The sequence below is a fragment of the Sciurus vulgaris genome (genome assembly GCF_902686455.1).
Source record: "Sciurus vulgaris genome assembly, chromosome: 1".
NCBI classification, from domain to species: Eukaryota; Metazoa; Chordata; class Mammalia; order Rodentia; family Sciuridae; genus Sciurus; species Sciurus vulgaris.
The window spans coordinates 54,811,652-54,835,172 of NC_136461.1; the positions used below are offsets into that span (position 1 = coordinate 54,811,652).

General features: G+C 38.4%; 1 protein-coding gene across 3 annotated transcripts in view; it reads left to right on the forward strand.

Annotated features, from left to right (window-relative positions):
* PDE4B (phosphodiesterase 4B) overlaps positions 1 to 23,521 on the forward strand; it is a 445,424-nt gene that overhangs the window by 400,874 nt on the left and 21,029 nt on the right. For 2 of the 3 annotated variants that reach the window (XM_079133312.1, XM_079133313.1), the window contains one exon: positions 4,263 to 4,375. In XM_079133312.1, the coding sequence (XP_078989438.1) occupies positions 4,263 to 4,375 (113 nt within the window). Of the gene's footprint in view, positions 1 to 3,747; positions 4,006 to 4,262; positions 4,376 to 23,521 lie in introns of those variants that run through there. The other variant, XM_079133314.1, reaches the window with a different exon arrangement.

Here is a 23,521-nt window from a genome sequence, read left to right on the forward strand (position 1 = left end):
AACAAGAGTTGATGGAATGACCATATATGGATACAGTACCTACTGCTATTCTTTTGAGACTTGCTTCTGCCATGTTAAGCATTGTTTTTTCCCTCAGCACCATCTTAGGTAAGATAAGCACAGGGCCAACCTCTTTGGCATACAACCCTTGTGGTTGCACAGGACCCAATGCTCAGAAGGCTCCATGTTTGCCATCGTGAAACTTGCAATTTATCTTTGAACTTGTGTTTTGTAAGTGGAATCAGATGAGACAATGGAGTGTGTGCCATTGGCTTGTGCATTATCCAACTTCCTGCCATCTGCCTGTCTTTCCTGGGCTAGTTCGCCTAGTTATTATTTTATTTTGTTTTTGTTTTCTGCAGTGCTGAGGGTCAAGCCCAGGACCTTGTTAATGCTAAGCAAGCACTCTACCACTCTCCCACTAAGCTACATCCCCAGTCTTAGGTTTCAGCCATCCCTTCCCTTTGATCCCTGGCACTCCAAGAGTCTTCCAGCTCCTTCCTCCTGCCCCACCCATGATCAATGGTTCTCTCCATCCCAAACAGGGTTCTGGGTACAAGTACAAGGAGGATCTGATTTGGGCACATGTGCCTTGCAAGGTATAAGTTGGGGCATGACTGTTGTTGCTCCTACCCTGGGTTAGTAAGACTGTAATGTGGTAGACAGAGACCACATCTTGGTGGGAGTGAGTCTTTCACTTACTTCTGATTCAGGTATCTAGCATATCCCAGAAAAGAAGTTGTGGTACCCTTAGGGATACACATAAATACCTTAAGGATTCTCTGCTATGGAGGGCCCACCTCTTGCTGGGGCATAGCACATCAGTCTGGCAACTGGCAAGAGAGGTACCCAGTGGTTGGTAAACTGTATATATTCCCTAAGTGGTAAGATGCAGAATCTCTGGTCTCTTGGGAGCATCTGTACTCACCTCATGGAATCCCAATGCCTGAAAGAATATGATATTAAATAAAACTCATGAAGCCATTCATTGATGGTGACAAGCATACTATAAGAATGTGAGATGTCACCAATGGATAAACCAGGATGTAGAGTGTGTGGGAAATCATCAATATTATCATTGCAACTTCTCTGTCAGTGCAAAGGATTTTAAAATTGGAAGTTTTGGTGTAGGGGCAACCCCAGCATGACAGACAATGAAGAAAAAGAAAGGAAGAAACATCATACCTAGTACCTCTAACTGCTTTTCCCTGCACTTTCATTGTGCACTGAGCCCTGCAAATGATGCTGCAGTTCTTGATGTAAAATCTCTTGTTGCATATGAAGTTCTGCTATCTCCCTTCCAATTCCTTCTCCTGTACTTCCTTACTCTCAGTTCTAGGGCTTTGGGTTTCTTTGAGCATCATTAATAATTACTTATAGGTATCGATCACCTACTAAGAATCGGCTACTGTACTAGGCACTTTATATATTTTATGTCATTTAATCCCCTCGTAACTTTCTGGGATAAATGTTCTTATTTGTATTTTATAAATGTAGGAAGTTGAGAAGTAGGACCATACAATAACTGGTAGAAGAGAGAGTCAATCTTCCTGAATCTTACTCCAAAACTGGTGCTTTTTGTGCAGCAGTTAGTTGCGTAGGTACCATTCTGCCTCCAGATACCCAAGGTTTTGCAGGCTGCTTGGGCAGGCACTTTAGTTTTCATTTCTCCAAGTATTTCCTGGGTGTCTGTAGTACCTTTGTTTAATTGGGAATAAACAAAAAAAGGATTCTTTGATATATGCAAACACTGGATATGGTGCCAGAGTTGCAAATTTGTAGCATGGAGACCAGTCCTGAGCTGCAGTGGTCACTTTCTTTGGTTGTGTCCAAGCAGGTGTCTGAGGCCTCCTACCTTGTACATTGTCCACTCTTATACCTGTGCCCTCTGCCTTAATCAGCAACTATGATAAATGATACACAAAAGGCAGTCTTGACTGTGGATTAAGACTTTGGAAAGTGACAAGTCTAACTACATAACTTCAAAATATAATAATTTTTGCCTAAAAAGTATTGTGGTTGACCTGAAGAATAAAGGGTCATGGTGCTAGATTCTTTAGCATCTATCAGCCAGTCCCACACCTCATTTTGGACCAAGTCTGGAAGCATAATACTTGTGCTCTTGTGCTGTCATGGCCACAAATGAGCTGCTGGTATGCTGATATACCTTATCATTATGTCTTTGAAGAGTGCTCCTGTTTTCAGGGTTTCTGCTGGTATACTTACTGTTTTCTACGTGGTTAAAGTAGAAATCAGCTCCTTTTCCTCTTCATGAAGGAGAATCATGTTGTATCATCTTACAGTTGTTTTGCATATCTGCTGATTCAAAAGACTCTCAGCAAACTATTTACTCCTCATAGTCCTGCTGAATGTCTGATTTTAAAGCTGTAGGTTGTGAGCCAAAGGCTCCAAGACAGTAAAGCCCAAGGCATTGGGAGGTGGTTGCACTTTTCATTTTGTTAGAGGGAATGGGGATGGGAGGGCTCTGTCCCTTTGGGTAAAGGTTCCTTGGAAGAAGTGCTCTCCTGGAAGGAAACCCAGGAGGCAAGGGCATATTTGGGGGCACATTATAGAGTGAGGAGAATCTTTGTGTTGAGGCAGTATTACAAAAGTGAAGAAGAAAGCCATTAAATAAATTTTATTAAAAACACCTCGATTCTTTTCCGCACATTTTTGAGGAGTGTGAAAAAAAATGGAGGAAGTTACCTCCGGTGGTTTTGTGGCTTTTCAAGTATGACATACAGGATATTGAATTTTAACCCCTCTTTATCCTGAAGTGTACCCATATTAGGGGAATGAAAAAAGAAAGGATTCTTTGAAATGTGCATCTGTGGCCAATTGATTCCATTCACTTGGAATTACACTTCTGTTTACTCCCTTTCTGCCTGAAGTATTGGAGTACCACACACATAAAATTATACATATAATAATAAAAAGCTATGTGGTCTTACTAGGATTTCTGTATGATTGTATAAAAAATGTGCTCTAAATCTGACAGGAATGTTATATTAGGACTCCAAAAGAGATTTCTTATTTTATTACTGCCTATTGTGTGCATTCCAGAAAACTCAGCAGAGTGAATGGATGTCACTCCCCTCAAAATGTCAAGAAGTGGGAGAGCCTGATTGCTTTTTATACTGCCTGTAGCTTCATTAATTCATCTAGGATCATAAAATTAATTTAGTATTTATTAACATAGGTTTCTTAAGTCAATAACCTGAAGTATTTGTTTAGAACCACAAACCTTTGGATATGGAATGACATGCAGTGAAAGCAAAAAGTTTTAATTGTCCAGCAAAAATGATTTTGAAAACAGTATTTTTTGTATGAAACACGTAGAAATAGTCCCAGAAAGTCTAGCTTCCTAAGACAACAAATTAGAGCCCCCAGCTTTAATAAAATGGAAATCTGCAGCGGTCACATCTGGCTCCACCTGAAAGTCCGGTTCAGAATTTCCCTGTGACCCTGGCACTTGCAGAAGGGAAGTTTTACTTTGTTTAGTATAACAAGAGCTGCAGGACTCCCAGGCCAATAAACGTGTTCACGTAAAACTCCAGACAGTTTCTCCTAGACTGAAGTCTTATCAGGGAGACCTCACTTTGCCTTTAGTTAAAGGTGAGACTCAGGGAAGAGAAAGGAGTAGCGAACGCCCCTCATTTGTGCGGGTCAGTGTTTGCTGAATCCACAGTTACTCCAACACGAACACACTCCCGGAATGAATGACTGCCTAGTCTTTGAACCGAGTGGTCAAAGGGTTCTCCCCAGCTTTCCACTGTCTGTTTCATTTAGAAGAAAAGCAAAATGAGGAAAAGCTTTCCTCATTTCTCCTCTCGACTGCAAACACTGAGAAATGACCTCACGCACCCTAAAGCGCCCCGGGATGACTAAGGCAGAGAGAGCCTGAGAAAATCTTCCCTTCTTCTGCCTTTAGTTTTAGGGCACATGTATGCAGATGAGCGTATAAGAGACGTTTCCCCCGCCTTCTTCCTCAGAGGAAGTTTCTTGGTAGATCACTGACACCTCATCCAGGCGGAGGTGGGGGGGCAGGGGGTGAAAACTTGGCACCGGCCGTCCCAGGCAGAGCACCACGGTGATTTGTTCTCCTGGTGGAGAGAGCTGGAAGGAAGGAGTCGGCAAGCAAATAATGAAGGAACAAGGGGGCACCTTCAGCAGCGCCGCGATCAGCAGTGGCAGCGTTGACTCTGCTATGGACAGCCTGCAGCCGCTCCAGCCTAACTACATGTCTGTGTGTTTGTTTGCAGAAGAATCTTATCAAAAATTAGCAATGGAAACGCTGGAGGAACTAGACTGGTGCTTAGACCAGCTAGAGACCATACAGACCTACCGCTCTGTCAGTGAGATGGCTTCTAACAAGGTAAGCGACGACCACCTTCTACATTAAAGTATGACGGGCGCCCAGAGTTCCGGCTCCCTGAGCCTGGGTCTGCAGCAGCATGTAGTAGGCAGCACAAGTGACTGTCAGACTGCTGAGCTCTCAGGAGTCGGTTCCAAAGGGCCACGCTTTGTGTCTTGGTGTGATAGCAAAAGTGTAGCTTTATTCTCAGAAACCAAGCTTCTCTAATTGATGCAGTTTAGAATATGTTCAAGGTGAAGGATAAACCCTCCAAGGCAGTATACAAATGACAGTGCCTCTTTTCTTAAAATTTTACAATTATCAGAAAACTAAAATCTGAATCAGAGTCCATAGGGCTGCACTGCAGTAAGGTGATTACATATATATAAATATATATATATATATATATATATATATATATATATATATGACAAGAAATTAATTCAACCTTCTTATATTGATGGGAGAAAATGATTTGCTCTTAAGTTTGATAAATACTTTCGAAGAAGGACTTTTGGAGACTTTCTACTGTTTCTTTCCCCATGCTGACGTGATCTAAGATAAAAAAGAAACAGTATACCTTGTTCCCAATGACAGAGTTTGTTTTAAGTTTGCTGATCTTCAAAGTTGAATCATTTGAAATTAAGGTCTACCTATACTGCCGAAAAATAGGTTTATTTACAATCTCCAGACAAAACGTAGTTTTGAAGAGCCTTAATTATCTATCATTATCTCATTTGTTTAATTAACACCTGGACTTAGGGTGCTAATTTATGTAGGTTATATATCGAGAGTTGTTGCTTGTTGGTTGTTTGTGTTCCCCCCCCACCTTGGAAAATGCTGGTGCCCTCTCTCTCTCTCTCTCTCTCTCTCTCTCTCTCTGTATATATATATATATATAATATAAAATACATATGTATGCATATGTGCATATATATGTGTGGTGTGTGTGTGTGTGTGTGTGTGTGTATTACGCTTCGATGGAAAGTCTTGGCTCTATTCCCTCGCAAGAGCACCTTCTCAGAGTTCCCAATCATTCTAGCCTGAGGCATGGTGTTATTGTCTTACATTTCTGAGGCTGGGAAGAGGTTCTGCTCAGCACCTGCCATCCTGCCCTTTCCAGCCCTGAAGTGCACTGGTGAATGTGTGTCTCTCCTCCCTCTTTCCTGGGGTTAAAGAATCACCTTTGGATTGAGGCTGACTGGCTCCTGTTCAAAAGATCTGAGCAGAGGAAGCTGTGCAGCCTTAGGAGGTCCTGAAGGAGGATGGGGGTATGGGGGGGGGGGGCTCTTCTTATTCTGGAACTCTTTGTTTGTTTATTGGTTGATAAAAGGGCAAAGTAAGTCTCTTTCTGAAATTGTAACTCAGAGTTCAGGTTGGCAGGGGAACAAAACAAAAGGGCACCCTTGAGGTTTAAATATCATTTACTGACTTCTCTGAAACTCTCAGATGAGTGCTAACTTCTGGGACTTTCCAGGCTGGTATAAAACCCAACCAACCGCTTCCTCAGGAGGGAGCTAACCTATGTAACTTCTCCAAATCACACTACATGGGATTCTACATAGAAAGACTTTCTTACATGCTTAGCCTACTTGGAAGCATTAGCAAATACTCTTGTTCCTGAATTTGTGATACTTGATAGCAGTACAAAATGTAGATCCAATATTTAGGGGTGATTTTTTTCAGCAGGTTTCATCTTAGAGGACATGGTGAACTTCTGGAGTCACCAAGATAAAGCAGGCGACTAACTCCAAAAGGAGACAAAGAATGCTCACAGGGAAACTACAGATTGCCATTATTGTTCAACTTGAGTATTGAGGCATTGTAACATTTTAACAACAGCACCTGGAATGCTGACATTAGACATTGTCTGACTTCCAAATTAATTGAAGATAATTTCATATTCAGTATATTACTTTTTAAGGCTTGAGACCAGGGGCTGTGTGGGTCCTGGTGAGAACTCTAACCCCTCAGGCTTCTACTCCTCCTTTATGGTGTCCTGTGCAGGAAACAATGAAAGTTGAATAGAGCTAACCCCAAAGAAAGGGCTAAAGCTCAATGATGACACAGCTCAAGTAGAGCCATATCACTCACCGATTTTCAAATTCTAGAGCAAGATTGTAGAGCAAATCAATTATCCAGCACATAAATGATCCCCACCCAAAGGGTAAAGTCAATTTCAATTTTTGATAAAATATCTCTTTTTCTTTAGCTAAAAGGTCTCTTTTTATTTATCTAGTCTTAATCTGACTCATTCAGATAGTTGAATTGGGTAAAGCTCAAGTATAACGTAAACCACAGCACATGTGATACAACAGCAGAGAATGTTTTTGTGACCACCAAAAAATTTGATTTATCCTGGTCTTGGGGGGAACTGAATTGTCTATGATAAAAATAATATTCCACATTCAACTTTAAATTTTGTCAAAATTACTTGAGATTTCCATCCAAATTCTCATTTAAAAGTGTCATCCTCACTATCATGATATTACCATGCAGCTGCTGGATCTGGTCATTTGTCACTTCCTTTCACTGAACAAAGGAACCATAGCAAATCTGAGTTACAGAATTGGTAGTGAGTGTAAATATATTTTATAGAGGGAGCATAAAAAGTACAGGCTTCTGAATTGAAAAATCGAGGTTCTAATCCTGTCTGTTCCATTTAGTAATCAGTTTGACTAGGACTGAATTCCTTAACTGCTCTAAGACTTGATTTTCTCATCTGTAAAACAGGGATAAATGTGGTATACCTCCCTCATGAAGGTTGCTGTATAATTGAGATAAAGCATGTTATATGGAATCTGACCAATAGGAAAAATTCAGTAGATGATTACTTATTAATAGCATCCACTACATTTTTGCAAAAAAGAATCTGTGTTCCTACTTCTGGTTCAGCCAAGTGACCACTGAGTTTTGTTTGTGATGTCTGAACTTTAGATTGCAGACAGGAGAGCCAGAGTCACACAAAAGGGGCATGTGCAGATGACATACATGCTGGTTGACATGCAAATGGTGGAGAGTCAACTGTCTGTGGTGGGAAAAGCAAGCAGTCTAGCATCTGGATAGTGTTGCCCTTTTGCTTGTTTATTTGTTTTCTTTAACCCTTCTGCAGACTAAAGAAAAGTGAGTGACTCAAAGATTATAACTGCTTTTCCCAAGTGTACCTCAAAGCCCAGGGAGTTAGATAAGGAACTACTTCTCTGATTTACAAGACCATAATCTTCTCCTTCACCCAAGTTTTCTTGATCCCTTAAAGCTGACCACAGGTCAAATGGAATTTGAAAAGTTTAGAGAAAGTTGTAGCCAGGTGGGTTAGTGTTATAGATCATCTTCTCTAAATAAATAAATAAATAAATAAATAAAATACGAAGATGGAATTCGGTCAGCAGGAGTTTACAAGACAATGACTGTTTTTCATGATGGGATGGCTGTCTAGTCAATCTTCTGCCTGCCGCTCAAGTTCAGTTAGATGCGTTAGAGTGTTTTGCTTAAACCGATTACCTTCTTTAGATGTGTTCATTAAGTTTTGTGTTCCAACTTTCATCACCTCCCGAATTAGAAGAATTGTCTTACGCTTCAGCAAAATGCCTCAAAGCATGAGTTCCTCAGTGGCAAAACAGTCTGATGTTTTGAAAACAGGATGCTTTGGCTCTGCCGCATAAAAAGAGGAACGGAAAGAGAAACAGTATAGAAAGGAAGAAAGCAAACAGCCTCAGCAGGATCCCCAGCCCAACAACGGCATAAACAGTGACCTGTCTTTCTGACCTTCACTATGGCTCAGTTCCTGACCTCCTGTCGCCAAAGCCAACCAACGTCATTGGAGGAGGATAGGGGGAATGGCGCAGCTGCTGTGAGGGTGACTAGAATTTCCTGTCTCCTTCCTGACAGTCAGAAAAGTACAGGGTTGCAACAACAGTGGCTGAGGAAGGACCAACCCAGAACAACCCCAGGGAGGTGTCTTATGATGACTGACAGGGGAATGGGGAGGTGGTCCTTTACCTATTTTACTGAGAAGTATGGGCTCTCACCTAGGAGTTTTCAGGTGAAAAATGTGGAAGGGGTCACTGGTACCCAGATGTTGACATTTGTCAAAAGATGAACATACCATGCTCATCAGTAAGGAGCTATGTTCCAGCAACCAGCCACTGTCCCAACTGCCCCCCAGATGCTCTCCTTTGACCTTTTCTTTCTCTGCGGGCTTTGCCCTGGGGCAATTTTATGTGCACAACAAAGTTGTGAAAATGGATGTTCTGTTATTGAAAAATGTGGTACTAGATATCAATACTTTCTTTAGATAAAGCGTTAGGACTTGGCACTTAGTAAAGGTTTGCTGAGGCAACCTACCAGATAGGAACAGGAGACAGGCAGTCCTTTCTTAAAGCTTCATGAAATCAGCTACAGACACCATTGCTGGAGAAGTGAGTCCTCCTGGCTGTGCAGCTTTATTTTTCCAGTGTTCCAGAAGTAGCTGTACTGGAATAGCAAACACTGAGCATAAAAGCAACTAATTGTCCATGCTTTGGAATGGGAGCCAGGCTGCATGACACTGGAAGGTGATCACGACAGGCCAATTGCCCTAATGTTGGGTGAATCATTTTTTATATAAATGAACAATGAATAACTGTGGGAAATATTGGATCCAGCAGAACTAAAAGGAAATAGATATTTGGGACATCTGATTCACCTTAGAACTCTTTCAGTTGATGATGTTCAGGAAACCAGTTGTTGAAAGGGTTAAGTGCCACTTTTGCCTGAAACTCAGTAATATGATTGGAGCAGTGACACCCCTTAGTAACAAGAGGGGTCCTTTTCCTGGACCCCATGCTTTAAGAGAGCCTTGGCCTGGGCTTCCTCCAGCTGCCTTCTGGTCCAGGAGATGAGGAGTTAGGACAAAGGAACAGATGTGTTCACCCCTCTAGACCACCCTGCATCTTCTAGACTTCCACTGTCTGCTCAAATGACTTTGACCCCATGCCCAGGGCCTATATAGGCCTCTTCCTTGAATGTGCTGCAGGAGTGCTCACCCTTGGACCCAGCAGCCAAGAGGCAACAACTTGGGATCTGGGAGAATTGTGGGGGGAAAGCTTGGACACACAGGCTGTGGCAGAAGATTCACACAGGCCTGCACCTGAGGTCCACAGTGGTGGGGAAAGAGGCCAAGGAGTGATCCAAAAGCTAGGAGCTCCTGCACTGCCATATCTAAGAAGTTCAAGAATTCTCAACTCAGTCTGACCTTCCAGCTGTGATGAAGGAATATCTGTCAAGGTAGGAGTTTAGGAGATAGCTTAATTGACATCTTCATATATTTAGGCTTAGTATATGGCCCACAAATGTTAGAGAAGACCTTGAATTAGAGGGCAGTTCTGACAGCCAAGTGGGGGCCCACGTGCATTTTTTGATTTGACTTCTCTCTCTTTACTGGTCACATTTATACAGAATAAAGTATGAAGGGAGCTCAGGATGAGAACGAGAAGAGCTCAGGAATAGGCCATGAGTTTGAGTTCTAGCTCTGCCTGCAGTTAGGTACATTACTAAGGACAATTACATTATTTTGATCTCCACATTTTTAGCATCTCTGAAACATAATAGTTGAAGAAGATTATCTCCATGGTCTCCTTCAGCTCCTATATTCATTGATAGAATAATAATGATAAATAAACTAATTTTACAGGTGTAGTCTCTGCAGACATTGTACTAAGCTCTTTCCCTACATTCTCTCATTAATGCTTACAAAAATCCTTGGAAATAGGCACTATTATTACCCCTTTTTTACAGATAAGTGAAGTGAGGCTGAGAGAGTAGAAATAACTTACCCAAGGTAAATAATTGAGAGCCACAGCTGGGAGTATAGTTTGGTGATTTCAGTGCTTGCTTAGCATGTGTGAGGCTCTGAATTTAATCCCTACAAACACACACACACACAAATTTTTTTCCTTGGGGCTTGGGATGTTGTTCAGTGATATAGTACTTGCCCAGCATGCACGAGGTTCTGGATTCTATCCCCATTACCACCAAACGAAAAAACTGGCTCACCATCAATGAGACTAATGAAACAGATAAATGTAGAAAAAAGTTTGGAGGTATTTACTAATTCTTCTAAGGGAATTTTGTAGTAGTTGGTGGGAGGTCTTATTCTTCTAATTCTGGCCATCATTGGTTACATCTTGTTCAAAATTCTAATCTGCCAACAACCATAGTCTCCTTCTCTAGGCCAGCCATTCATCATTCTAAGCTCAGTCTTGGCTTGGAAGCAGAATCCACTAAAATAGATAAGGGGGTAGAATTATAGTTATAGGGAATTGTTCTAATGCACTCATACGAATGTAAACAGCAATATTAAACACATCCACAGCCTCTTGTGGATCAGTGTGCTAAATGCAAGACCTATTTGTTTTCTAAAATTCTCTAACATGGCCTAAGATAAGATAATAAAATTTGGCTTAAAGTGCCCTAGTCTACTTCAACATTCTCTTTTTATTCCCTGCTTTCCAAGATAAAAAAAGAAAATGTAGAGAAACTATTCTGCTATTCTTATTTTTTAAGAATTTTTATTATCATTCAAATTATTCAACAATTCCATCAAGTACTATATCCCTTCCAATGCATGCAATTTGACCATAAAACAGAGACTTGATGCCTTAGTAGCAATGATACACAGGCAAATTGCCTCAGAGTAACCTACAGACTCTTTCCCTGTTCTTTCTCTTCAAACAGAGAAAATTAGCTGATTAGTCTTTATGTATCATTGTTACAATTACTCTTTCTATAACAAAAGAGAGTTCTATTATTAAGTGCGGTTCAATAATTCAAGTTCTAGTCTTATCAAAACCCAGCAAATTATTTAGAAGTTATTTAGTGCTTTGTAATAAATTTGATTTGTAATCTATTTTGATGAATTAAATGTTTTCGCATTGATATGTATATAGAACCATTTCATTCACAGAATTCTAATCCATTTAGTCCAAGCTTTCTGCTAATTCACTTGAAAGTTCCCAAGTGGGCAAATCTCTAAAATGCAAATGGAAAGGAAGTGAGAGGTTTCACTTGTGGTGGTTGTAACTCTGGCTACCTGACAGGAGGACATTATAGCCTCAAAACCTAATAAATATGTCATTTTAATGAGGGGAGCCTTACTAGCCACCTGGAAAAAACACTCAGATATTTATGTTTAGATGGTCCAATATAAATCTTGAACACTAGTCTTCGCAATACATTAATGGAATAAATGTTTGATTTCGATCATTCATGCTTTCTTCCTATATACATCCCCATCTAAAAACCCACCAAGTTCTGTGACATTGTTATCTAGGAAAGGAAAGCTAGGGGCGGAGCTTGCTCTGGCACTGTTTACTTCGAAGAAAGAGTGGCTCAGTAGTGCAGAAAGCTCAACTCTCTGGAAGCCAGGACTTACTAAACCAGACAATGCCAGGGCAAACTTGCGCCACAGTCAGTAGGTGTCACACTCCTGCAGGCACCATGCCAACTGTTGATGTGCCTCCCTGCACATCCCTTCACTTGAGCCTTTTTCCAGGGAACTGCCAGCCCCCTCTGTCTTGCCCACTTGTACGTGATGTTTCCCTCCACTGGTGCCAAACTGTTTAGTCTCTTGGATATTTTACTGTAACTTCCTTTGTTTGATTTACTTTAAAGTAGCCAAGTGCTTCCACAAAGAAAGGACTGTTAAGTTATTTAGAAATGAAGAAGACAGTAAAACTCCTGTTCCTTTTGTTTCTGTTTTGGGAAGTGCTTGATAGTTTTTTCCTCTTTATGGAGTCCATTTTAAAGCTATAAACCATGCGATTCTGCTCATCAGTCACATTTTCCCTTCCGCTAATTACTTGCAATTTAAAAATACATCACTTTACAAACCTAAAGCCCTCTGAGATTAAAGTTTAGCAGGTTATTAAAGTAAAATTCATCTTCATAGCTCAGTCACTTTTCATCTTTTAATTTTATCTATTAAAAATATAGAGAATTTTGTATTGATTAAGAAAAGCCTTAAATGACTGTGTTCCCTTCTTTGCTCACATTCTAGTGCATGATCTTAAGCCTTAACCAACAATAAGAATGAATTTGGAGTGCAGATGCCTGAAAGTACAAATGATTAGACTAATCAAAACATTTTATATTTAAAACAAGTGTTGGCATCTGATACCTGAAAATAAAATTTTTAAATAATTATTTTGGAAATAAAACAGTAAGGAAGATATTGTCACTAAATAAAAATATCTTTCCAATTCAATCATATTAGCTATGCAAAAACTGATAAGACAGGACAGAGTAATACAATCTGTTAAATTGGCAACTATGTAATGTCTGTGGACACTGATGATGGTAACATTTGATAAATCAAACCAACAAAAAGATTCAAATATTTTATTTCTATATAGTTTTATAGAGTTGTTACTAGACAAAACTCCTAGAACTTTAAAGCCAGAAGGAGTCTTAAATACTATTTGAAGTCATTCTACAGATGAGAAAACTAAGGTATAGATTTTCTAATTAACAAAAAGTGAGGACTAAGTATCTAAGGTACTCTAGGGAACTTTGTAAAATATAAAGCACAATCTTGCTGAAAAGTAATTTTGTTATGGCATGAGTTCCCCAGAGTTATGAGCATAATTAGTGGGACTGTGGTACTAAGGTATGGGTCCAAGTCCAACTTGCCATTCGTCTTCAACAAAAGTCTAGATTATGCTCATAAAAGACATTGGACAGTCCTTCTTAAGTTTGCATTGATTTTTAACTTTATTATTCTCCATTTGTCTTTTCTGAATAAAAGCTATATGTGTCTTAAAGGATCCAAGTAAAACGAACAAATTTAGTATACTAAAAATTTGGTGATCAAAATACAGCAGGAAATTTTTGGAATGAGTTACTTTAAATGCCATTAGCAATAGTTGCTTTACTTTTTGCTATTTTAATTTCTGAATTTTAAAAAGTAAAACAAAAATGTAAAACAGAAAAAAAAAAAATTCTCGTCTTACAAAGGCAACCAGGGTTAGAATTTTCATCCTCCATTAAAATGTTGCCCTATAGATAAGATATTTCCAACTTTTCCAGTTAATACAATAACCTCTCTCTTCTGGTAATTAATTTCCATTACTAATATTTAATGTCTATATGATATTCAATTGTAAAAAAAAATGTTCTGTTAATAACTTACCCAATTTGTAATTAATGTTTTTAGTTTTCCATCATTATAACTTTCTACTATCTCTGGTTATCTTCTCACTTTAGGTTAGAATCCCACAAATGGAATTAATGGGTTAAAAGGCATGAACATTTTAAAGGCTCTTGATCCTTGTTTGCTTTCTTACTAATCCCATTGCCAGAGTTTAAGTAGTAAAAATCCTGTGGTTAGTGTAATTTCCTTTAGCTTTTTTCTGTTTCTTTCTTTGCTCTTTCTAAACTGAAGATGATAAATTGGAGTGTTTTACCTACTGGTGAGAAAGTAGCCAAGCCTTAGATTCTTTCCAACACTCAGCAGAGCTGTTAGCTGGGAAGTTGAAATCAAGATGCTAGTTTGACCCTCTCCCTACACCTTAGAATGTTTTTGCCCAATGGCTCAGTGAGAAGCTCTTGCTACTCAACTGATTTCTTGATTCTTGAATCATATTGCCAACATTCTGGTTAGGTTCAGTAGTATTGGCAGCTACATATTGAGAAACAATAGCAATGTAATGAATGCCTTGTATGCATTTTAAATATTGATAGCATGAGAAATGGGTATTCTACATAAACCACAGCATATAGAGATATATTTTTATGTATTTATGTACAAATATATAATAACAAATCCAACCATTGTGTACAACTATAATGCACCAGTAAAAAATATGTAAAAAAACTAATGAAATATTGATATGTGCTACAATATGAATGGACCTTGAAAACACTATGCAAAGAAAAATAAACCACAGACCAAAGGACAAAAAAAGAGATTTTTTTCATGTATTTAGTTAGCTTAAGAGGAGTTTTAGTATTTGTTCAGTATTTAGATCTCTGAGTTAATCAGATATTGCAAATATTTTATCATAGAATTTGTGCAGATAATGCTCTATTAATCTATTTATTTAAAGTGAGGGGGGGAAATGAAGAAAAAATGACTCAGGGAGAATTCTTGGTATGATGTTATTAAGAGAAATTGTTCCATGCCTAACAGATTCTTGACATTTTAACTTTCCCTCTTTCAGTATCTCCTCATTTGTAATAATTGTTTATATTTTAAAGTAGGTCAAAGTAAGAAAAAAATTCTTAACACATAATGTAAGAAATGAGAAGAAAATTCCTAATTCCTGATTGAGTAAAAATGTTTGGTGTTCTGTGTATTGGGGTAGGATACAAAAAATTTGAACAAAAAAGCTAAAATATTTAAAAGTCAATTCCACCAGGGGGGTAAATCATTTAAGAGCCAGAGTAATCATGTTAGTGTAAGAGAGGAATAAACACAGGTGGAAATAATGAGTAGATCCTGTTCATCAAATGGCAGGCTTCTAATTTCCTTTCTACCCTTGATGTCAGACCATCTATTAAAAACATGACTTAAGAATATTAGTAAAATTTTATTATCACTTAAGAATGGATGTAACTTAATCATCTAGAAAACTTCCCCTTGCCTCACACACATCACCCTACTGCTGGTATGCAAACTTCTTGGCTTTCTTTTTTGACATCTGCCTACACTAGTCTTTCTCAGATGTCCATACCATTCTCTTATGATATTTATTAGTAAATATCATAGCTAACATTTCAGTTATCTGGAATTTTAGTTGTGTCTGCTCCAGATTGTAAACTCTTAAGGCTTGAAGTCAGGTTTTGGAATATCTAGGACTCCACTTGTCTTACAGTATTAGGTTCAAAAGCATCCAGGAGGCCTCTCTCTCTTTCTGTTTAATTGTAAGGAGGGAAGTGAATAGCAAATGAAAGATTTTGTCATTTGCTTGTAGTTCTTTTTTGGTTTGTTTCATTTTAGAAAGATACATGCAGTTCTACTTGATTTGATCATTTAAGACATTTGTTGATACAAGAACTTTGGATAGATTATTCGGCCTCTAATCAATAGTAGGACAGGAAGTACCCTCACTGATAGGCACAACACAGTACTTAAGAGGGAAATATTTTAGTGTTTTCAAAAAACTTAAATTTATGGAACATCTTTAGATCCAGTGCACATTTCCAATATACTTTTTTTTTGTTGCTGTTTTCTTTATTCAGCTCTGGGGATTAAACCCAGGATCTGCCACTGAGCTATACCCCCAGACCTTTTTTTTTCATTTTGAGACAGTGCCTTCCTGAGTTGCCAAGGCTGCCCTCAAACTTGCAATCCTCCTTCCTCAGCCTCCCAGATAGCTCCACTATACCTTTGCACATCTATTTGATTATGAGAAACTAGGGACCCTCTGATGCATCTCTAATGAGATAGACTCTAACTCCCACTCTGGCTATTCCATTCATAGACGACAGTTTAACTGGACAGATGCTCCCATTTGCCAACCAAGCTGAAAGGACAAGTGTCCTCCTGGCTTGCAGCCCCTCCCTGCCCATTGTGATTGCTACTGCTGGCTCTATTCTGTAACTGAGATGATTTAGATATGTCTGTGCTTGCTGATGCAATGGGTATGTTTTTCTTGGCTAGGCCAGTACCTTATTTGTGTGCTCATCAGAGTGAGCTGCCACTGAATTTTTTCTTGCTGTTCTACATTCAAGATCTGATTTCACAAACTTATTTGCATCTTTCTTATCCATTGTATGAAAGCTTCCTTGAGAATATCTCAAGATTTCTCAGAGTTGTTTTTTAAAAATTTTTAAATCAGTATCATTTAATTCTCAAGAATTTGGGAGTTTTAATGGGAATTAATTAAAATTACTTTTACTTATAGTCTTCTTTTGTATGTTTAAACTCTCAAGATTGTTGTCTAATGTTGGTTTATATGTCTGACACAGTAAAATCTGCAAACTGAAATATATGTCTTTTCAAGAAAGACTCTTAATAAATTGCTAAAATAGAAGAACTTTGCCAAAAATAAAAATATGAACCCCTGGGCAGGAGTAGATCCTTTTATTTTTAAAGTAGGGTAAATATTTCTAATTAAATTAATAAAATTTGAGCTCCTTTTCATAAGTGCACATTAGTTAGGGGAAAACTCAGAAAGTATTTTTTTCTGTTTTGATCACTGCTTTTCAAATCTAATAACATGGTCCAAAACTACATTTCCCAGAAAACTCTGCATCTGCCTAAGGGAAAACTGGTTATGGGCCAACAGAGATTTCTAAGGCCCATTTCTTCTTTTAAAACTTATTTTCTCTGAAATCTTCCTGTGGTACCAGGATAGAATATTAAATAAAGAGTCATTCTCTTGAAGTGTATGGCTCTGTCTTATTTTCATGTTGCTAGATCCACTGTAGTACAGTAATGAAACATACCTGGAGCCTGCTTCCCACTGTTCTCACAGGATGTTCCCATGAGCAAAGTCCTATCATATCCCATTTCCAGATGCAAAATGAAGACTCAAATGGAAGAACCAATTTGTACAGACCATTTTGCTACTAAATCTCGAGACTTAGACTGAAATATTGTTCTCCTTGCTCAATGATTTAAAAATAAAAACTATAGGGAAATCCCCCCGGGTAATTTATTATATTACATAACTTGTTAACAACACACATAAAAAATTTTGATGTTAGAGGTCAACCAAGTCTCCTTATAATTTTTAGACTTTGGTTTAGATGTTCTCTCCTTAAACAGACTTTCTGTAAAGTTACCCTAACTCAATAGCTTGTTGGTATTACAATATATGTTTTTTTGTCTTTGGTTGTAAAAGTTGGTTTTTACTCATCACCTCCATTAGATTGTAAAGTTATGGAAGCACATCCACCATGTTCATTATTGTACTCTTGGCATTTAGAACAGCTCTAAGTACATGATAGACATTGAAATACACATTTTAAATAAGTATGCATTGTATAAGGTTCAGAAACTTAATCTAATTTGTTCAGAATCTAATATGTGATCAGTGGAAAATGCATTAGAACCCAGGAATCCTTTTTCCTTTTGTCCTACACATAGTTACTTGCCATTCCTAATTCAAGTTTTTCTAAGTGTTAGGTTAGATGAGAAACTCCAATTTAGTTCACAATGACTCCTCAAAGTACTCTGGAAGGGTAACATATATTAGTTAATTGAATGTAATTGGTGTGTGAAATGGAATGGACAGGAGGAAGCACGTTTCTGAGGCCTCCTCCTAGTATTCCATCCAACCCTGATAATGAACAGCAAAATTTTCAGGGCCAGATGTTCTTATGAGAAGAAATGTGAAGTACATCTTTGGTCGTGTGTGTGTGTGTGTGTGTGTGTGTGTGTGTGTGTGTGTGCGCGCGCTTGTATTTGGTTGTTGGTTTGGTTTGGCACTATTTGGTTTACCTTTTTATTAAAACACCCGCATCCTATGGACAAGAGTCTAAGCCCTCCAGAGCCTGGCAGTGGCCGTTGTGCAGTCCTTGGGGAGCTTACTCAGGAGCATGTCTGAAATTCAGCTGTTCTCCATATCTCTTGTATCTGGAGAAGAGTAGCCTAATCATGTTGCTATGGCTGGTTGTGTTTTTCTTCCCTGGCTTCCCTCAACCCAGCTGCATATGCAATCAGTTCATATCTGTTACAGAATTAATCTGTCAAAATCTGAGCAAAATGCATATTTGGTGCAGTTCCTTATGGCAGGGACTTTGTGGTTTTTTTGTGGCTTTGGCCAATATAAGTAAAGCTTTGAAGTCTCTTAATTTGAGGAAACTGGCTACCTCAAGGACGCATGAATGGATGAAATATCAATAACTAGACCTCTCCAGATAGGCTTTTTATTTTTTATGGTATAATGTCGACATAAAACCATTTTGAGTGATGGTTTTCATTTGACGTGTTTCATCTATCTTTCTGGTCATTCTGGTTTACACTCCTTAGCCTGTTGAATAATCTTAATGTCAACCAGGGAGTCTGAGCTTTTATGAGTAACTCCTGTGTCACATAAGCTGTGTGACACTGCACTGCGTCAACACCTGCAGCACTGTGTTATAGGAATCCTGTACTTAATTATATAAGCCACTGCCAACGATGAAAAGACTTTAGGTGCCAAAGAGCCAACTGAAACCTCCACCCCAAAGTAAGTCCAAAGTGAGGAAAGTACCATGAGTTCAGACTTTTTTTAAATTCAGAGGCAAAACAGCTTCAAGTACAAATCCTATGGAATGACGGGCACCCACTAGGTCTCAAACACCTTGCCAACCACTCTACAATCTGTTTGGTTTACCTTTTTATTACAAAGCCCACATCCTTATGGACAAGAATCTAAGCCCTCCAGAGACTGGCAGTGACTGTTGTACAGTCCTCGAGGAACTTACTCAGGAGCATGTGTTTTAGAGAAAACTTAGTCTCCAAGTGAACCAATGACTTATCAGACTAAGTTATAGTGCAGGAGTTTATTTTCATACTCAGGTACTGTTATAAATTTGGTTTTGCTGTTAGGGTCTGCTCCGTGCTGTTAGAGCCCACTAATAAGGCATGCCTGTAACCAGCACCTGTCTTCATGTCTGAGCTATGCAGCCAACTCTAAACTTCCTCTGTCAGTCTGCCATGAACCCAACAAACCTGTGCATCTTCAAAACATGCCTCCATCTCTTCTAAATTCCGGTAGCTATAATAGGAAAAGTAAAATATGAAACAAATGTAGCTATCTTTTTTGAATAGGATAAAACTACTTAACACTTCCTTTTTCATCCTTTATGATTTAAAAATGTATTGTAACCTCCAACTTGTGGCAGATTCTTCTCTTGCATGTGTATAGTCCTATATGGGGTTGATCAAGCTACCAAAACATAAGACATATGCTTTGGGGGGAAAAAGAATCAGTCTGTATAGTCCAGGGCTTTCCTTTATTTAATCAGTAAGCCTTAGAATGGACCTTGAAAATGGCCATAGTACTGGGCTGTTCCAGCTCAGAGAAAGTGCTAATGCAGAAACAGGTATTTCTAAGGCAGCTCTGAAGCCTCCCGTTGTCTTTTATCTCAAGGAGTACACGAAAGTCATTAGCTGAGATCAATATAATTAATATTAAACACAATACATGCTGCATATATTGTATAGAGTTGTAATTTCAAAAGCAAGCTATGGTAGAATTTTACAGCTACAAAAATACTAGAGATTCTAACAAAACAGGATTTAAAACAACCCCAGAAATATTACAGACTGAAAGTGGAAATCAGTTCTTAGGAATCATGAGCAATATTTACGGACTATTAAAATAAAGTCCAAACACTTGGGTGGTGGTTTCCTGTTCTGTGCAATGACTTTCAAGGCAAATACAAATGTCCTGAAGCATAGGCCTTATTTTCTACTGTCAGGAGAGGATACTGCGGTCCATTTCTAAGATTTCTATTTTTTCAAAAATAGTATACAGTGTAGAGGTTCTGGGTGTGAGATGTTTCAGTAGAAAACTTAACTTACTTTAGAATCACTTTAATATCCTGTGGCCTAAGAACTGATTCAATCTTATAGTTAAACATTGACCATTATAGCTGCCCAGAAAAAGTTACAGAAGTTCTAAATGGAAAAGCAAGAGAAGTTGCTATGATGATTTTAGTCATCATAGGCCTCTGTCGAAAAAAGCCTCTGTTATACTTAATTATTAGACCACTGCTCAAAATCTGACTATATATATTTAAACACACACACACACACACACACATATGTATATATGATTGAAAAATTAAAAATTAAAATTGAAAGGGAGCTGGGCTAGGGTTGTGGCTCAGTGGTGAGTGCTTGCCTATCATGTGTGAGGCACTGAGTTTGATTCCCCAGCACCACTTTAAAAAAAAAAAAAAGGAAAGGAAAGGCCTCTGTCAAAAATATCAAATTTAAAAATTTTAAATTGTTTCAAGAAATACAGTGCCTCTAAACCTGACACATTATGAGGATTGTATGACTTTGTATCTCTTTATGGGATATTTAAACTTGTAATATCTGAAACATGTATATTTTAAAAATTTTTATGTGAATTTCAAATTTAACTGGGAGTCCTGAATTTTTATTTGCTAAATCTAGCAACCCTACATATGTGAAAGCATAACTATACTTACCTGTAAAATATTACAAAATGTACAGTTTACTATTATATGTAGGACAAAAATGCAATGAATATATCAGTCTTTAGGCATAAATAGTCATAGTGTCTTTGGTCTATTTAATTGTATTACTGCAGCAACTTTCAGAGTTAAGGGAATGTTGGGTCGTGAGAAATTTCTATAAACATCCTAATGGGAATTACTGTGGGTCTAGGAAAGGTCATTTCTGAGCATTCTAATAACATGTGTCATATCTTCTCTTGTAAAGATTTCAGAAATTATTAGAAAAAGGGGCAACAGCAAAGGGGATAGATAGGTGGAAGAAATCCCCAAGGATTTTAAGAGCTAGTCACCACTCAATCTCAAGTAGGAGAGGAGTTGCATTCAAATTCCTTTCAATTTTTCAGTTTTCTGTGTGAAAACACTTGTGGGTTGTCCCCACTTCACCATTTGTTTGTCACTTGAGCAAATGTTTGCCCTCTAACCAACAAATGGAATCGATTGTGTTTGCTTCATCATAAATGCCAATATTTTGTTGCAAGATTTATGGCAGAGATATTCATGGTTGTTTTTCATTAAATATTTCTACATAACCGCACAGTTTAGCAGAGCAACCATTCAATTCTAATGCGTTTAGGAGAGTGCCTTTGACATGGTGCAGGGACAGTGAGCACCACATGCGTCTCCAGGCCCCAGAGCTTTCTCAGGGCAACGCTTCTTTGCCAGGATGGTCCTGGAATTACAGCCTCTAGCTCCCTACACATTAAAAGACATGGTGGATCCCTTATTCCTTCTTTCACCTGGTCACCAACTCACCCAATTCCATTTTACTTGCCTCTCAAGTAAGATAAATATGCTGTTAAAGAAATGGGTCACTGAGTTTCAAATGAATGATAAAGTTTATAGGGAAAGATAGGAAGGAAGAGATCAGATGCTCATCATCAGATAATCTGAAATGTAAAGAATCGTGGAAATTGTGAGTTTCATAAAAGCCTTTAGAGGAAGTCCACTATACCCTTGCTCTATTTCTTTTTCCTTTTAGTCACATTTTCAAAGGAAAGTGTAAATGCTAAAGAATACAGGTCCCCTTCTTTGGATTTTCATCTCTTCCTATGGAGGAAACATTTTTTTTTTTTTTTTTAAATCAAAAGGGACCTTAAAAATTAGCCCTTTTGCAACTAAGGAAGCTGAGCCCCAAGAAGTCAGTTCATTATAGCCAAGATTACACATTTGCTTAACTCAAGAGCCAAACAGAGAGAAGTTCTGCAATCACATCTCATTAAAACTATGCCATCAGTTTTGATCTCTTTCTGCCACCACTAGCATTCCATAATTTCAAGAGGAATTTTCAGCCCCTTTGCTTTCCTGATGCCCAGGAATTCTTATAAAGTCATGACTAACAAAGTATAAAATATGAGTCAAAAATCAGTCCCTAATAAAGTCATTGTGACTTTAATGACTTCGGCAGTTGTTTCAGACAGCAAAAACAGGAAGATCCCACACAATAAGGCGCCTGTCTCACAGCTGGGCTCATGCGTAGACGGCCACCCACAGGAGTAGCTACTGGGGCCGTCTTCCTCTCTTTGGCACCTCTTTTTTCCTTCCTGACAATTTTCTCCTACTGACTTCATCAGGAGGTTATCAATGAGAAGAAAGTGCCTGCCTTGTCTGGTCTTCCGCAGGCTGAAGGGTATTTTTTATCACTTAGTATTTACCCCTAACAAAGCTAGATTACTCTTGAAAGCAGCTCTTCCACATTCTTGATATCAGCTCCTTGCAATTATCTCTCTCTTCTGGATTGTTTTATTCTGAGAAACATAAAATCAACAAATTTTTGATTTGTGAAGACTCTGAGATCATGCCCGTCCACCCTTCCTGTGTGGTTAGTTTAACTAATAACTCATTATCAAGATAATGCCTCACAGCCTGTGCATCTTTGCGCAAATCTTAAACGAGTCCTTTGAAGAGAAATGTAGAAAAATGATGGAGTGTTCCTTCACCTCAGAAGAAGCTGGCTCAGAAGAAAATAATCTCCATTATGTAGCAAACCAGAGAAAAATTGAAGCCATCCAACAAAATTTCCCTATCAAGTTTGACTGAATTTCAGCTATTGCTAGTCTATTTTTTAAAGCAACTTCTATTATTAAAGGAAGCTTTATTTAAAAAAAAAAAATCACAGCTGATTTTTACAGAGACGGTATATCCTTGGCAAAGGATATTAAATTATTTATATAGAAAATGGTACCTTCTTCCCTTTACAAAAAGTAACTACAATTTCTTAGCAATGCTTGCAAATGTTGGGCATAAACTTAGGAAGGCATTGGAGGGATTTGTGTCATAAGGGTTCATTCACAAACTGCTTGTCTGTGTTGAAAAGGGGCTTTGGTCATTTACTCTGGGGACATTATTTCTAGGTAGGCTCTAACAGAGTTGTTTTGTGAAGGCAATTTCTTAAAGAAAAATAGTATCTGTGTACATTAGACAGTGGAGACACATTTATCTTTGAAATAGTGTGCCCCTGTTTATGGATTTCTTTACTCCATTTGATAGAGTAAATAATGTTCATTCCCTTCCAATTCTATAACTCCTTGGGGCATGGTTTTACTCAGGAGCTATTTTACCTTCCTAAATAAACACCCAATTTGATAGACAGGGAAACTCCAAGAGTCTTAGACTGGAAAAATGAGACATGATAAATACCTCTCTTCCTTTGTTGGTGACTTAGTCTTACAGACTAAGGCATTTCCTTTTTTTTCACTATTTTCTCGGTAGTGTAGAGGGAGTTTTACTTTCTGGGAAGTATTGGTTGCTGGTAAGTAATGTGTCTAAACTGTAGGGGGGCTGCCACAAAATTTATCTTAGAATCATGAAAACTCAGGGCTGAGAGACTGAGATCCTAAAATCATGCATCTTTCTCATTTCACATTTGAGAGGTGAAGTGGCTTCACAAGACTGGTAGTGAGAACTGAGACTGAAAGTCAAGGTTCTTGGACTGCATCATGGCCGTCTCTCTAGCTCGCCAGAAGCAATTCCGAGTTGAGAGTCAGATTCTGA